Consider the following 14,217-nt stretch of genomic DNA (forward strand, 5'->3'; position numbering starts at 1 on the left):
CGCCACCCAGGCGCCCTTCACTCAGCCTTTAAAAGGAAGGACATTCTGAAAGCTGCCGTGACATGGATGAACTCTGAGGACACTGCACTCAGTGAAAGAAGCCGGTCACGAAAGGACAAATACTGTGTGAGTTCACTTACATTAGGTGCCCGGAACAGACAAATTCCCAGAGGCACAAAGCAGGAGGGCGGGTGCGGAGGGAGGGGGAAAGGCGAGTGGGTGTTTAATGGGGACACAGTATCAGGTGTGGGAAGACGAAGTAGTTCTGGGGAGGGGTGGCGGTAAGGGCAAGGGCTGCAGGACGGCGTGAACGCGCTAAATGCCATGGGATTGTACCATCGCAAATGGTAAACCTGTGTAAATTTTCTGTATATTTCACCATAATGAAATAAATTTAAAAGACAAAGAGCAGCATGAAGGGCCACGGTAGAACGGGGTGCCTCAGTTTTGGGGCCCCTCTCTGTGGGACACACCCATTTTTATTCATAAACAGCCCTTTGGAGAAACTCTTCTTTCAGGACGTGATCTGGGACTGTGGATTAAAAAATGCTAAATTCAGGGGCACCTGGGTGGCTCGGTTGGTTAAGCGTCCGACTTCAGCTCAGGTCATGATCTCACGATTTGTGAGTTTGAGCCCCATGTTGGGCTCTGCGCTGACAGCTCAGAGCCCGGAGCCTGCTTCGGATTCTGTGTCTCTCTCTCTTTCTGCCACGCCCCCTCCCCCCCCCCCCCCCCCCGCCAATATGCTCATGCTCTGTCTCTCTCTCGCTCTCTCAGTAATAAACGTTTAAAAAAATTAAAAATACATAAAAATCTTAACAAATGCTGAGTCCAGGATATAGGACCTCTCCTCCCTCGAATTGCTACGGCCTCTCTGCCCTTTCTAGGATCTGAGGGGCTGATGGGAGGAGAATTTAAAAAACTACATTTTACTTGACACCTAGTTCGTCTTCCTTTCATAGGACGCTGGCCAGCAGACAAAATGCTTTCACTGACACATGTTCACTTCACCGATCATGTGAGGTTATCAGGGCAGGCCTTCCCATTACCAGTGGAGAAAAGAGGGTGGGATGTTTTATTTTTATTTTTTGAATTTCTAAGTAGGCTACACACCCAGCGAGGAGCCCAACGTGGGGGCTTGAACTCATGACCCTGAGATGAAGACCTGACCTGAGATCTAGAGTCGACGCTTAACCAGCTGAGCCACCCAGGTGGCCCAGGTCTGGATGTTCTGAATACTTTTTAGTTTTGTTTTTTTGTTTGTTTTTAAGAGAGAGAGAGAGAGAGTGCATGAGCGGTGAAGGGGCAGAGAGGGATACAGCATCCAAAGTAGGTTCTGTGCTGACAGCAGAGAGCCTGACCTGGGGCTCAAAATCACGAACCATGAGATCATGACCTGGGCTGGACCCAGATGCTTAACCGGCTGAGCCACCCAGGCGCCCCTTAAATTGTTTTTTTAAAAATTTTAATGTTTGTTTATTTTTGAGCGAGAGAGAGACAGAGACAGAGTGCAAGCAGGGGAGGGGCAGAGAGAAAGGGAGACACAGAATCCGAAGCAGGCTCCAGGCTCGGAGCTGTCAGCACAGGGCCTGACACGGGGCTCGAACTCATGAACCACGAGATCGTGACGTGAGCTGAAGCCGGACACCTGACAGGGCTGAGCCACCCAGTAGCCCCAGTGTGGATGTTTTAAATGACGTATCCAGGCCACCAAGTGGGAGAATGACAGAGCTGGGTGCAAGGCTGTTCCTCGGTCTCAACCTGGCACTAAGGCCACTCCTCTGGCTTGTTTACTAAGCTGCCTCAGGTCCAACTACGGCCAAATCACTCCCAAGACAAGGAAGGTTCTTCTGGGTTTGCCTAGTGGGCTCTGCCCTTATCTGGCCCCAGAGGAGTTTCTAGAGCCAGGAGTGACATTTGGAGTGGTTTGTCTCCACTTGTTTCACCAGTAATTCAGGAATTGGGACCATACTGGTCACCAGTATTTCGGCTAGTGACAGCTGCGTTAAAAGATATACTGCAGGGGCACCTAGGTGGCTTAGTTAAGTGTCCAACTCTTGATTGCGGCTCAGGTCATGATGTCACAGTTTGTGAGTTCGAGCCCCGCATCAGGCTCTGGGCTGACAGCTCAGAGCCTCCTAGGGACTGTCTCCCTCTCTGTCTCTGCCCCTCCGCCGCTTGCTCTCTCTCTCTCTCTCAAAATAAGCAAACTTTAAAAAAATATTTGAGGGGCGCCTGGGTGGCGCAGTCGGTTAAGCGTCCGACTTCAGCTCAGGTCACGATCTCGCGGTCCGTGAGTTCGAGCCCCGCGTCGGGCTCTGGGCTGATGGCTCAGAGCCTGGAGCCTGTTTCCGATTCTGTGTCTCCCTCTCTCTCTGCCCCTCCCCCGTTCATGCTCTGTCTCTCTCTGTCCCAAAAATAAATAAATGTTGAAAAAAAATTTTTAAATAAATAAATAAATAAATAAATATTTGAAAAAAGACACATCGCAATTGTGCAAAAGTATATTACAAAAGAACGGGAGAAGATACTTGCGAGTCACGTACCTGCGAAGGACTTGACTCCAGGACCTATAAAGGACTCTTACAACTCAACGATGAGAACGACAACCCAATTTGAAAAGAGCAGAGGTTGTGAATAGCCGTCTCTCCAACGAAGATACACAAGTGGGCAGTAAACATCTGAGAAGACGCGCAGCATGAGGGAAATGCCAACCCAAACCACAAGTGACACGGCACTTCACGTCCACTACACGGCCACACTCGGAGAGGCGGTGACAGGTGTTGGCAAATATGTGGAGGAGCCGAGACCCTCACCCACCTCAGGTGGGGACGTGAGGTGCTGTGTGAAAAAGTCTGGCAGCTCCTCAGAAACACTTCAGTGTCAAGTCAGCATTCGACCTGGCAATTCCGCTCGTAGGTATATACGCACAAGGAACGAAAACACATGCTCACAGAAAGCCTCGGGCGCGCGTTCACAGCGGCACTACTCACAAGAGCCCCAAAGTGGAAACAACCCAAACGTCCCGCACTGGATGGATGGATAAACAAAAGCGGTCCACGCACACGGAGGAATATTACTCGGTCATGAAAAGGATAAAGTTCTGATGCCTGCTAGGACGTGAATGGACCTGGAAGGCACTGTTCACAGGGGACACAGGGATGGGGAGCGACTGCTCAACATGATGGGGTTCCTTCTTAGCTGCTGAAAATATTCTCAATTAGACTGTGGCGATGGTTGCACACCTCCATGAAGATCCCATAATTATTAAACTCTGTACTTTAAAGGGACGAATGTTATATTGAAGTAGATCTCAAAAGAGCTCTAAAAAAAAAAAAAAAAGCATTTGTCTTTTATTTTATTTTATTTTAATTTTTTTTTTCAACGTTTATTTATTTTTGGGATAGAGAGAGACAGAGCATGAACGGGGGAGGGGCAGAGAGAGAGGGAGACACAGAATCGGAAACAGGCTCCAGGCTCTGAGCCATCAGCCCAGAGCCTGATGCGGGGCTCAAACTCACGGACCGCGAGATCGTGACCTGGCTGAAGTCGGACGCTTAACCGACTGCGCCACCCAGGCGCCCCGCATTTGTCTTTTAGAAACATTGGGGGAAATGTCAACACTGTGTACTGGATGGTATTTGGCAGTTGTTGACTCTGTCAGGAACGGTAATGGTATGAAGGGAAGAGTTTTACAAGTCCTCATCTGCTGTAGATGGAAAATGCTTTTTCAGGGAAATCTGTGACGTCCAGATCCCCAACCTGTGCACGAATGCTTCCTTCTCTGACTCCCCGGGGGCAACCGGGGAACAGAATAGCTCAAGTAGGAGTCACCCCCACCCATGGCTAAGTACAAGCCAAACCCACAGAAAATAGTAAACCGTTCAGGTTGCTCATGGGTGAGGGATGCACACAAGAGGAGAAATATTATCACTTAAATGGGGTCACTAACTGCGAGCCAGCAGGTGGGTGGTCCGTGCGGAGGCCTCCGGTGCATCCACACAAGGGCAGGGGGGTGGGGAGAACCCCACATCTGCAGAACTGAGCACACCTGCAAATGTGGCTGTGCGTCTTCTTCCACCCTTCAGACTCTCCTCACTGGAGTTGAGCCTTACCTGCCGGAGGAAAACTGGGCTGGAAGAGACAAGGGAGCATCACAGGTTTGAAAACCTTCTGGGAAGGAGTGAGATTCAGATTGGCAATTGTGCCACATTTATCCAAGGACCGCATTTGACTTTATGATTCAGCAATTATTTTTTTAAATGTTTACTTATTTTTGAGAGAGACAGGGAGAGCGTGAGCGAGGGGCAGAGACAGAGAATCCCAAGCAGGCTCCACGTTGTCAGCACAGAGCCCGACACGGGGCTCGAACCCGTGAACCAGAAGATCACAACCTGAGCCGAAACCAAGAGTCAGACGCTTAACTGACTGAGCCATCTGGGCACTCCTAAGATTCAGCAATCACTGATTGTGTGCAGAAGAGAGAGAGCACATACACAAAGTTCTCCAAAACATACCAAACAAACAAAGCTCTTATTTAAAGAAGTCTTCCTGTTCCAAATCTTAATAAATAAGAAGACTGGAAATCTAGTTCATTCGCTTTCAGGAGAGATCTTTGACTAACCAAGTTGATTCAACACATGGGTATGGTTGGGCCAAATCCGCCCCCCCAACCCCCCAACCGAAGATGCCCACATCCTAATCCCTGGAGCCGTGAATGTTACCTTATAGGGCAAAAGGGATTTTTGCAGATATGATTAAGAATCTTGAGACGGGGAGATTATCTTGGATTATCTGGGTGAGCCCAAATATAAACATTACAGCAGTTTAAAGAGGGAGGCCAGAGGGTAAGAGTCAGAGGACAAGGGGATGTGGTGTCAGAGAATGGAGACATGCACTTTGAAGATGGAGGAGGGGGCCACAAGCCACAGAATACAATGGCCACTAGAAGCTCAGAAAGGCAGGGAAACAGATTCACCCATTCGGACACCTTAATTTTGGCTCTGTGAACCTGACGTTGGGCTTCTGACCCTTGGAACTCGAAGAGACTGTGTTGTTTTAAGCCACTAAGTTTGTGATCATCTATCTGTTACAGTGCCGATGGGAAACTGATACAGACATAACTATGATTAAGGGGGTCTTATGACAGCAAAATTGGCCTGGGAAAAGGAGATGGACGAGGTGGGGAGAAAGGAGGAATCAAGAGGTCCTGACCGGTGAGAGGCAACAGACAGGGGTGACGTAAGGAGCAGGAGGAGTAATGAGGGCAAACTCCTCTAAAACCTTTTTTTTTTTTTTTTAAGTTTTTATTTTATTTTTGAGAGAGAGAGAGACAGGGCAAGTGGGGAAGGGACAAAGTGAGGGAGACACAGAATCCGGAGCAGGCTCCAGACTCGAGCTGTCGGCACAGCGCCTGAGGCGGGGCTCAAACTCATGGACAGTGAGATCATGACCTGAGCCGAAGTCAGATGCTTAAGTGACAGAGCCACCCAGGCACCCCAAACTCCTCTCAAATCTAACGTGGTTGCCGGGAAGGGGACTGTGAATCAGTCTAAAGGTCCGCTAAAAACGACGAGAAAGGCCAATGAGCTTCCATTAAGTCTCTCTCTGGCCAGAAGACAAGAGGCTTTGTCCACTGCATTCAACACATCGTCACCAGGATCTCTGACTCAGGACTTGGCCCTGACAGAACAACACCTATTTCTCTTGGCGGGGCGTGGGCTCAGTCCAAAAGCTAACATGATGGGAAAATATGGTTCCTGTCCCTAAAGAGCCTTTACCGTGAACAGTACAGCTCCCGACCTCGGCACTACTGCCACGCTGGGCCAGGTGACCCCGTGGTGGGGCTGTCCTGTGCACTGCGGCGCGCTCGGCTGCATCCTGGTCTCCACCCACTAGAGGTCAGTAGCTCCGCTCCCTGCCCCCGAGTCATAAGCACCAAAAGCATTTCCAGACACTGCCAAACGTCCTCTGGGGGGCAAATCTGCTCCCAGGGTGAGCAGCACCGGCATGTGGTGTGAGGCAGGGAGTGACACAATAAAAGTGCCCAGGGAAGGCTTTGCTGGGCAGGCCACTCCTGTGAGGCGGGAGAGGGAGGAAGTGGTGGGGGCTGCAGGTCTTAAGGTCAAAGGGAACGGTGTGCGCAGAGCCCCCTGGGGGTGGAGGATGCAGCACGGTAGACAGCCTGGAGGAGGCCGGCAGGGACCTGCAGATATTCGGGTATCCTCGCTTTAGAAGAAACGCCACACGGCCGCTTCCCGCCGGAGGCACCCATCTACCAGCGGTCTTCTCGGAAGTCCGAGATCCACTCGTTTGCTGTGGGCGACTAAGGACCACACCGACCGGGTTCAGATTCTTACTCCGAAAGAATGTGGGGACGGACCTAGATCAACTCTGGCCTCGTTCCAGGACCTGAACACTTCGTGCAGATATCTTTTGTGTTTTCTTTTTTTTTTTTTTTTTTTTTTTTTAATTTTTTTTTTTTTTTTTTTTCCAACGTTTATTTTTTTTTGGGACAGAGAGAGACAGAGCATGAACGGGGGAGGGGCAGAGAGAGAGGGAGACACAGAATCGGAAACAGGCTCCAGGCTCTGAGCCATCAGCCCAGAGCCTGACGCGGGGCTCGAACTCACGGACCGCGAGATCGTGACCTGGCTGAAGTCGGACGCTTAACCGACTGCGCCACCCAGGCGCCCCAAGAATCCAGTTTTCTAACATTTCATCACCGGCCTGAGGAAGGAGAGCAGTGAGGGCTCCCCTCACTGTGTGTGCGCACGCGTGTGGAGAACCACTTACTCGGGAATCCTGTCCTCACACAAACACGTTTACGCTCTCGCTTCATGTGTCCTTTATTATGAACGGCCAGCAATGACAGAAAGAGTATTAGGGGATTTATATTCCAATGATCTTTTGCCTTGAAATCACTGATCGTTATTACCGAAGTGCGTGTGCGGTAAAGACTGTCGGGCACGACAGCAAGTACATCAGGTATATACATACGGAATTTCCCCTTGAACGTATTTAGAGAATAAATAAAGCGGCAGGGGGAAGACTGCACACCAAGGTGGGGGGGGGGCACCTGCGGGACGGGCCGGATTCTCTCAGCGGTCACTCCCTGCTCTCCAACAGAGACCCCAGTTCTCTTTGACCCAACGCCCAGACCTGCCACTTCTTCACCCTGTCGCCGACACGGTCACGTCCCCCTCGGCATCTTCTGGAACTCCTCACGGGCCAAATGTGCACCGCATCCCTCAGGGACTTCTTGCTTTCCTTGTAAGTCACACAGACACCCTGGGATTTACATGCAAGTAAGGGAAGGAGAAATTCGGATGCCTTCCTTCTGAACGGAGAGAACGAAGCCCCGCTTTCAGTCCCCGTGGTGGAGTCTGTGGTGCTGGTGGAGGTTTGAGCTCTGGCGAAAGCTTTTCCCACACTGGCCGCACTGGTAGGGCTTCTCCCCGGTGTGGATCCTCTGGTGCAGTTTCAGCGTTGACTGGCGCCCAAAGCAGTTCCCACACTCTCCGCACGTGTAGGGCCTCTCCCCTGTGTGCACCCGCTTGTGTCTTTTCAGCTCCGAATTCCACGTGAAGCTTTTCCCACAGTCATCACATCTGTAAGGCTTCTTTGCCGAGCGGGCCGCCTGGTGACCAAGGCGCTGCAAGCGACTGCTCAGGCTCCTTCTGCCCCCTTTGCTTTTCTTCAGCTCTCTCAGCGGGTGGCTTTTCAGGGGGCTGCTGATGTACTCCAGTTCCCTGCAATGTCTCTGGTAGTGAGCGAATGGCTTCTGAGCATTCGGGGGGCTGACCTGCCTCCGTGACAACCGGGGTTCATTCCTATTCGCCCCTCTCGGTTCGGGACTCTGCAGACCGTTACCTTTGGGTCTGCCAGGGGACAGGGCACACGGCTTCCCTCCTTTAGCACCCTCTGGCTGCGGATTTTCCTTGTTGTCACTTTTCATTCTGGGGGCCTCTACAATTAGAAAGAACAGGTTTCATTTCCTGGGCTCTGAAGAAAGGACCTCAGCAAAAGAGCTAAGAAACATTCTCGAAGTGTGGTCCTCTCCTGGCAACTTGCATTCGACTCATGTGGGCCACCTGTTACGCAAGCAGGCTGTCCCTGCATCCCCACAGCTGTGGAGTCAGGATCTCTGGGGGGGTGGGAGCTGGAGATCTGCATGGTTAACAGGTTCCTGGGGTGATTCTAATTTGTATTAGAGTTAGGAACCAAGTTCCCCAACCCCATGTCTTCTTCCGACCTTTAGGGAAAGGTTAGGGAAAGAAAAAATATGGAAACGCAGACCCATCAGCCCCAGCATTAATTAACAAATGGAAATAAGAGAGAGTTGAAATTTCAACACTGCAACACACTCACTCACATGGACACTGAGTGATCGCCACGGTTTCTTTAAACAATGGGAAATGCAGCAAACGTGGCATGTTCGTTCATTACAAACGTGACAGCATTAGGGTTACAAACCGTAACACAGGCTAGACATGTATCCTGACTTCAGAAACTCCACAGTTTGTGACCATCACGATTGAGGATTGGGATGGAAATCAGCTGGAATGTCTGTGGGCAGGTGGAAGGATCTGGAGTTGTGCTACCCTGTAGGATTCCTGCCAGGTGGGAAGGATACACGTGTATGGGTACCTGTGCACGTGCTATTCAACAGGGTAGCCACTAGCCAGCTAGAGCTACTGAGTCCCTGAAATGTGGCTAGTGTGACTGAGAAACCGAATTTTACATTTCATTTCATTTTCATTAATTTAAATCCAGATTTAAATGAGCAGCCTATACAATTATGGTCAAGTGCTTTTCAACAAGGTTGTCGACACAATTCAATGGGGAGAGAACACTTCTTTCGATAAAAGCGGCTGGGACAACTGGATATCCACTTGGAAAAGAATGAGGGTGGACCCTTGCCTCATAACACAACAAACAACAACCCCAAATGGATCAAAGGCCTAAAGATAAGAGCTAAACCAATGTCCCTTTGAACAAAACATTGCCATAAATCTCTGTGACTCTGGATTAGACAATGGTATTTTAGATATGTCACCAAGAACACAAGCAAGCTAACAAAAAAATAAATTGGACTTGATCAAAATTAGAAACATTTGTGCTTCAAAGTATACTATTAAGGAAGTGAAAGGACAACCCGAAGTGGGAAAAAATACTTGTAAATTATATATATAAGACTCTAGTATCCAAGATATACAGAGAACTCTTAAAACAAAAAGACTAATGCAAATGAGAGATGGGCAAAGGATCTGAATGGATACTTCTCCAAAGAAGATACATGACTGATCAGTAAGCACATGGAAAAATGCTCAACGTCATTCGCCATCAGGGAAATAAAATCTCCATGAGATACCACTTCACACCTAATGGGACTGCTGTAACCAAAAAGACTGACAAGTGTTGACAAGGACGTGGGGAAATCAGAATCCTCCCAGGGACTGCTGGCGGGAACGTAGAATGGCGCAGCCGTTCTGGAAAACAGTCTGGCATTTCCTTGCAAAGTTAAGCATAGTTATCGTGTGACCCAGCTATGCCACTCCGAGGTATACGGCCAAGAGAAATGACAACATGACCACACAAAAACGTGTACGCAAATGTTCACAGCAGCATGATTTTATAATAGCCAAAAAATGGAAATACCCCAAATGACCATCAACTGATGCATAAACACCGTGTCTGTATAATGGAAAATCCACCATAAAAGGAACAAAGTAGTGAATGATACGTGTTACAACATGGATGAACCGTGAAAACATTACGCTCAGGGAAAGAAGCCAGTCACAAAACAGCACAACAAATGTGATTCTGAAATATCCAGAACAGGCAAATCCAGAGACAGAAAGTACACAGTGGTTGCCAGGGGCTGGAAGAAGGGGCAATGGAGAGTGACTGCCAATGGGTCTGGGTTTCTTTTTGAGGCTACAAAAATATCCAAGAATTAGAGGGCATGGTTGCACAAGTGCACAAATACACTAAAAACCACTGAACTGTACACTTTGAAGGGGTGAATTTTAGAGCATGTGAATTCTATCTCCGTAAATAAAATTTAAATAGCCACCTGTGGCCAGCGGCAACTGCACTGGGCGGTGCAGCTCTGACGGAAGGCACTGCTGATGTTCGGGGTGAAGAACGTGAGAATGTACCTAGAGCGATCAAATAAAAGAAGATGGAGCCCGAATGCACACTGAGCTGCCTGTGATGAGGCAGGAGAAGGGAGTGTGCAGGCCCAGGACCACGAAGTCTATAGGTTATGGGTCAGGACCTCAGCCAGGATCACAGTACTTTTCCACTGGATGCCCCAGGTCTTCTCCATTATTATTTATTTTTTATGGTTATTTATTTTGAGAGAGAACGTGAGCAGGGGAGAGACACAGAGACAGGAAGAGAGAGAATCCCAAGCAGGCTCTGCACTGTCAGCATAGAGCCCAGAGCAGGGCTCGATCCCATGAACAGTGAGATCATGACCTGAGTAGAAATCAAGAGTTGACGCTCAACTGACTGAGCACCCCGCCCCCCCCACCCCCGTCGCCCCCGCCCAGCACCTTGGTCTTCTCCATTCTTAAGTTCCAAGAATAACCAAATTCAAGTATTGCACTGAATGTAGCAAATCTTAAAAAATCAACGTGTTCTAGCCTTCTGGTAACTTTTTGCTCTAACTTGCTGACCAGCCTCTGTATTCACATCACTAAGATTGGCCAAAGTGTCACTGTCATTTGGTCTTCGAGTACAGCAGGGCTAACAATTACTGGCATTGTACCAGAGACAGGTGGGGAAATAGACATAAGACATCACAGGGAGAGGAAGAGGCTGAAGATATTATGGAGCAGGACATTTCCTTTAATGAGCCTAACATTCTTTAGGCGCTTTCTAAACATGGGACCATTTTAAGTGATGAAACTCAGCCAAGGTTTGCATGGATGTTCATCAGTGGCCATATGTGGATCTGTCTTCACTGTAAGAAGCTCTGAAAGGAACAGAAAAGTAGGACCTAGATAATCCTATTGTGTACTGCATTGTTAGAGTCATTAAGAGACACTGAAAGAAACGTACTTCTTATGTACAGTATTGCTATCATTGTAATCTGTGAAATTTGTTACGGAATAAAGCTCTCCTGTTATATAAAACATTAAACAAACTCAACGCAAGGTCTATGGCTTTTCAGAACGACGAGATAATCTGCTGGAGGTAAAGGACTTAGGGAGAGAAGAGGCATCAAGTGTTTACCTGTACCAGCCAATCTGGGGCTTGGTTCCTGGAGGAGTGTGGATTTTTCCCAATGATGAGAGCTCAGCTGGTCCGGAGATCCCGCCCGGGAAGGCTCCTCCAGAGCACTCTCCCGGGGAAACCTCCTAGGAGTTTGCAGTTGAAAGTCTGGTAGTTCCTGTTCTCCAAGCTGAGATCCAGTTTTCTCCAAGAGCACCTTCTGCCCCTGCATACACACGGCCACCTAGGAACAAGCCCCATGCATTAGCGTGCAGCCAGAGGACTCAGTAGAGAGGAGCATGACCTCTCTCATTGCTCTGTGATGACCCCTTTACCCGGGAATTCCTGATAACAGCCTGGAGGTCAACTTGGAAAGACTTCGGAGACTCTCAAAGGAAGCAAAGGGAAGGACATGCAGAATGATTAGAGAGGCTGCTTCAAATCAGCCAGTATTTCTTGAGTGGGTGCCCCTAAAGCATGAGTCTTTCTCAAGACCTCAGAGTCAACACAGAGAAGGCACAAATATCAGGGTTAGTCATGACACTGGCCCAGCAGATCGTCACCCTATGTCCATATGCCTCCCTACTTCTACTGGAAACAGGTCCTACTGGATGGGGAAGCAGGATGGTGAGGACATTAAAAACAAAAACAAAAACAAAACAAAACAAAACAAAACAAACTAATCAATTGTTCTGCCCCAGGCTTCCCTGGGCAGGAGATCCCAGGAGTAGCAGGGCTCTGAGTGCACTGCTCACCCTGCTCTCTGACTGCCTCCATTCCCCAAAACACATGGTTGTTTGCTTCCTGCCTCGCCTCTGACTGGAGTCTGATTTGGGGGTGGGGGCTGGAAGAAACACTGGCCAACTGAGCTGCAACTTCCTGATCCAAAAGCAAGACACTTCACCAAAACAAAGTCCACCAGGAAATTCCCCCCAAATCAAGTTCCTACCCAACAATATGATCCTTTCTACTAAGAATCCTGATTGTAGGAAACCTTCAGGAGGAATGGGTGTGGGGAGATCGGGCAGCCAAAAAGCAAGAACCTTACTTGATCCTCTACTTCCTCACTGGGGTGCGAGTGCCTGAGTTTTCTGACAACCAGTGATCTCTCTCAGGGGGTGTTCCCAAACAGAAGCCAGAAGCACCCTTCGAAGCCATCGGATCCATTTCTGGACTAACTAGGGAGGGAGCCAAAGACCAGAAACTATCCAGATGAAAACGAAATTCTGGGGACCACGAGGGAGGGCCCTCCTTACCCACTGCTTTGGTCTCTTGGCTGCTCTTTGAAAATCTTCCACCAGGGTCACAATCTCCCTGCAGCTCATTGGACATCGATGCCTGACGCGAGCCTGAATCTCCGAGGGCAGGATGTTCAGGAACTGCTCCAGCACCAGCAGCTCCAGTATCTGCTCTTTGGTGTGCAGCTCGGGCTGCAGCCACTGACGGCAGAGCTGCTGCAGCCGGGCGAGTGCCTCTTGGGGTCCAGACACCTCTTGATAACAAAACCGTCGGAAGCTCTGGCGGGAGAGCTCGGGATCGGGGCGGTCCTTTTGCAGAGCGGGTCCCCGTCTCTCTTCCAGCTTTGTTATTATGTGTCTCTCTGGCTTGGAGGAGGCCTGAATGTGGGACTGCGAGCTCAAAGTTATCTCCATCTTAGCCGCCATCTTGGGGCTCAGGAGACAGCCTCTCTCTCCTGGCAAGCGGCTCAAGCCTTCAAGATCATGACTCTGGACAAGTGTCTCTAAGCGCTGGAAAGATGTCAGCGAGGGCGGGGCACATACAGGCCCCAAGCTCCCGAAGACAACGCAGGGCCCGACGGAGAGGAGCTGTCTGTCCCTCTGGCAGTTTCCTGAGCTGTCTCCAAATAGAGAAAAGTCATAACGTTCTAAAAGGAACTGGGGAAAATCTTGCTTTTTATTTCATCGATAAACGCACGAGGTCTCAGAGGAACTGCGCAAGGTGATCCATCTGGCGGTCGGGAAATCCTAGGAAAAGTTCAAGTTGTCACACAGGTGGCCTGCGCCAGCTCCGCGGCACCCGGGCTGCACCGACCTCGAGCACGTCGCCCGGAGCCGCGGGGCTGCGCGTGCCGGAGTGGAGGGATCGGAACCCACACGCGCAGCAAGGCAGGCTGAGCACGGCGGCGGCTCGCTCCCGACGCCCGGCAGGCCCACTCGCTCCGGCCTCTGAGGGCGCCCCGGCTGCCCCTGGCGAGGCGGAGCTGCGGGCTCTCCGGCGCGCGGCTCAGCTTCGTGGCTGCGTGCAGGCCGGGGCTGCGCCTGAGGCGGCAGCTTCGCCGACAGCCCCGCAACCCGCGCCCACCGGCCGCGGACTCACCTCTCTGGGGACCCGGGACCCAGAACCTGGGAGCCAGGGACGGGGGCGGGGCCGCTCGTCGCGGACACTTCCACTGGCTGAGGAGGAATGACGCGCGAACTGCGCCGCAGGAGGGCCCGCCCCCTCCCCTGGGGGATTGGCTCCCAGAAGGCGTTCTCTCGTGTCTATTTGCTGCTGAGTCTGTCGGTGCTGGCGAGGGACGACGCCCGGCCTTCGCAGTGCACGCCGGGAGTTGTAGTCCAAAGGCGCTGGCTCGCGAGCATGCGTAGCCGGCGGACTAGCGCCGGGGCTCCAAGCGCACACTTCCGGCCCGGCGGCGGAGCGAGTCCGGTGAGTGTTGCCTTTCCTCGCGGCCGCGGTCTCGCAGCGGGGTCCGACGCCCGCCTGTGAGCCCCTTTGCCGCTGGGAATCTTTTCAGGACGGTGGGGACAGGCGGGGTCCTCCTTCCGGGCCTTGCCCGTGCGGATGTTTCCCCACACCTCGCACCGGGCGCAGCCGGAGTCCTCAGAGCGTCCCTGCTGAGCGCGAAGTGAATCAGCCCTGCTCCCGTCTTCGTCCTGCTTCCCGCCAAGCGCCAGCGTCTTCGTCGGAGTGAAACACATTTCCGATACCGGCGTTTTACAACAAACTATGGGGGGGCGGGGGGATGGCAGGGGT

At 51.0% G+C, this 14,217-nt stretch overlaps 1 protein-coding gene across 2 annotated transcripts; it reads right to left on the minus strand.

The window, feature by feature from the left end:
- Positions 1 to 6,830: 6,830 nt before the first annotated feature.
- On the minus strand, positions 6,831 to 13,629 carry ZNF174 (zinc finger protein 174). Of its 2 annotated transcripts, XM_086692211.1 has the most exons (4): positions 13,561 to 13,629; positions 12,480 to 13,208; positions 11,245 to 11,467; positions 6,831 to 7,968 (listed from the first exon to the last, which is right to left on the minus strand). In XM_086692211.1, the coding sequence occupies exons 2-4, from the start codon at positions 12,885 to 12,887 to the stop codon at positions 7,367 to 7,369; spliced, it is 1,233 nt and encodes a 410-aa protein (XP_086548337.1). In that variant the 5' UTR covers positions 12,888 to 13,208; positions 13,561 to 13,629; the 3' UTR covers positions 6,831 to 7,366. The 2 variants fall into 2 exon arrangements, with proteins under 2 accessions (XP_086548337.1, XP_025772536.2); XM_025916751.2 differs by having other exon boundaries at positions 12,480 to 13,627.
- Between the last annotated feature and the right edge of the window lie 588 nt (positions 13,630 to 14,217).

This window comes from Puma concolor, chromosome E3 (genome assembly GCF_028749965.1).
Source record: "Puma concolor isolate L17-30 chromosome E3, mPumCon1.1.hap2, whole genome shotgun sequence".
In the NCBI taxonomy this organism is placed as follows: Eukaryota; Metazoa; Chordata; class Mammalia; order Carnivora; family Felidae; genus Puma; species Puma concolor.

Excerpts from the sequence above, each read along its gene's own strand:
- ZNF174 (XM_086692211.1), bottom strand. The coding sequence starts at position 12,887 with ATGGCGGCTAAGATGGAGATAACTTTGAGCTCGCAGTCCCACATTCAG. Across the intron at positions 11,468-12,479 it reads CCAAGAGACCAAAGCAGTGG|GTGGCCGTGTGTATGCAGGG; the intron begins GTAAGGAGGGCC and ends GCTTGTTCCTAG. Across the intron at positions 7,969-11,244 it reads CCCCAGATTGGCTGGTACAG|AGGCCCCCAGAATGAAAAGT; the intron begins GTAAACACTTGA and ends TTCTAATTGTAG.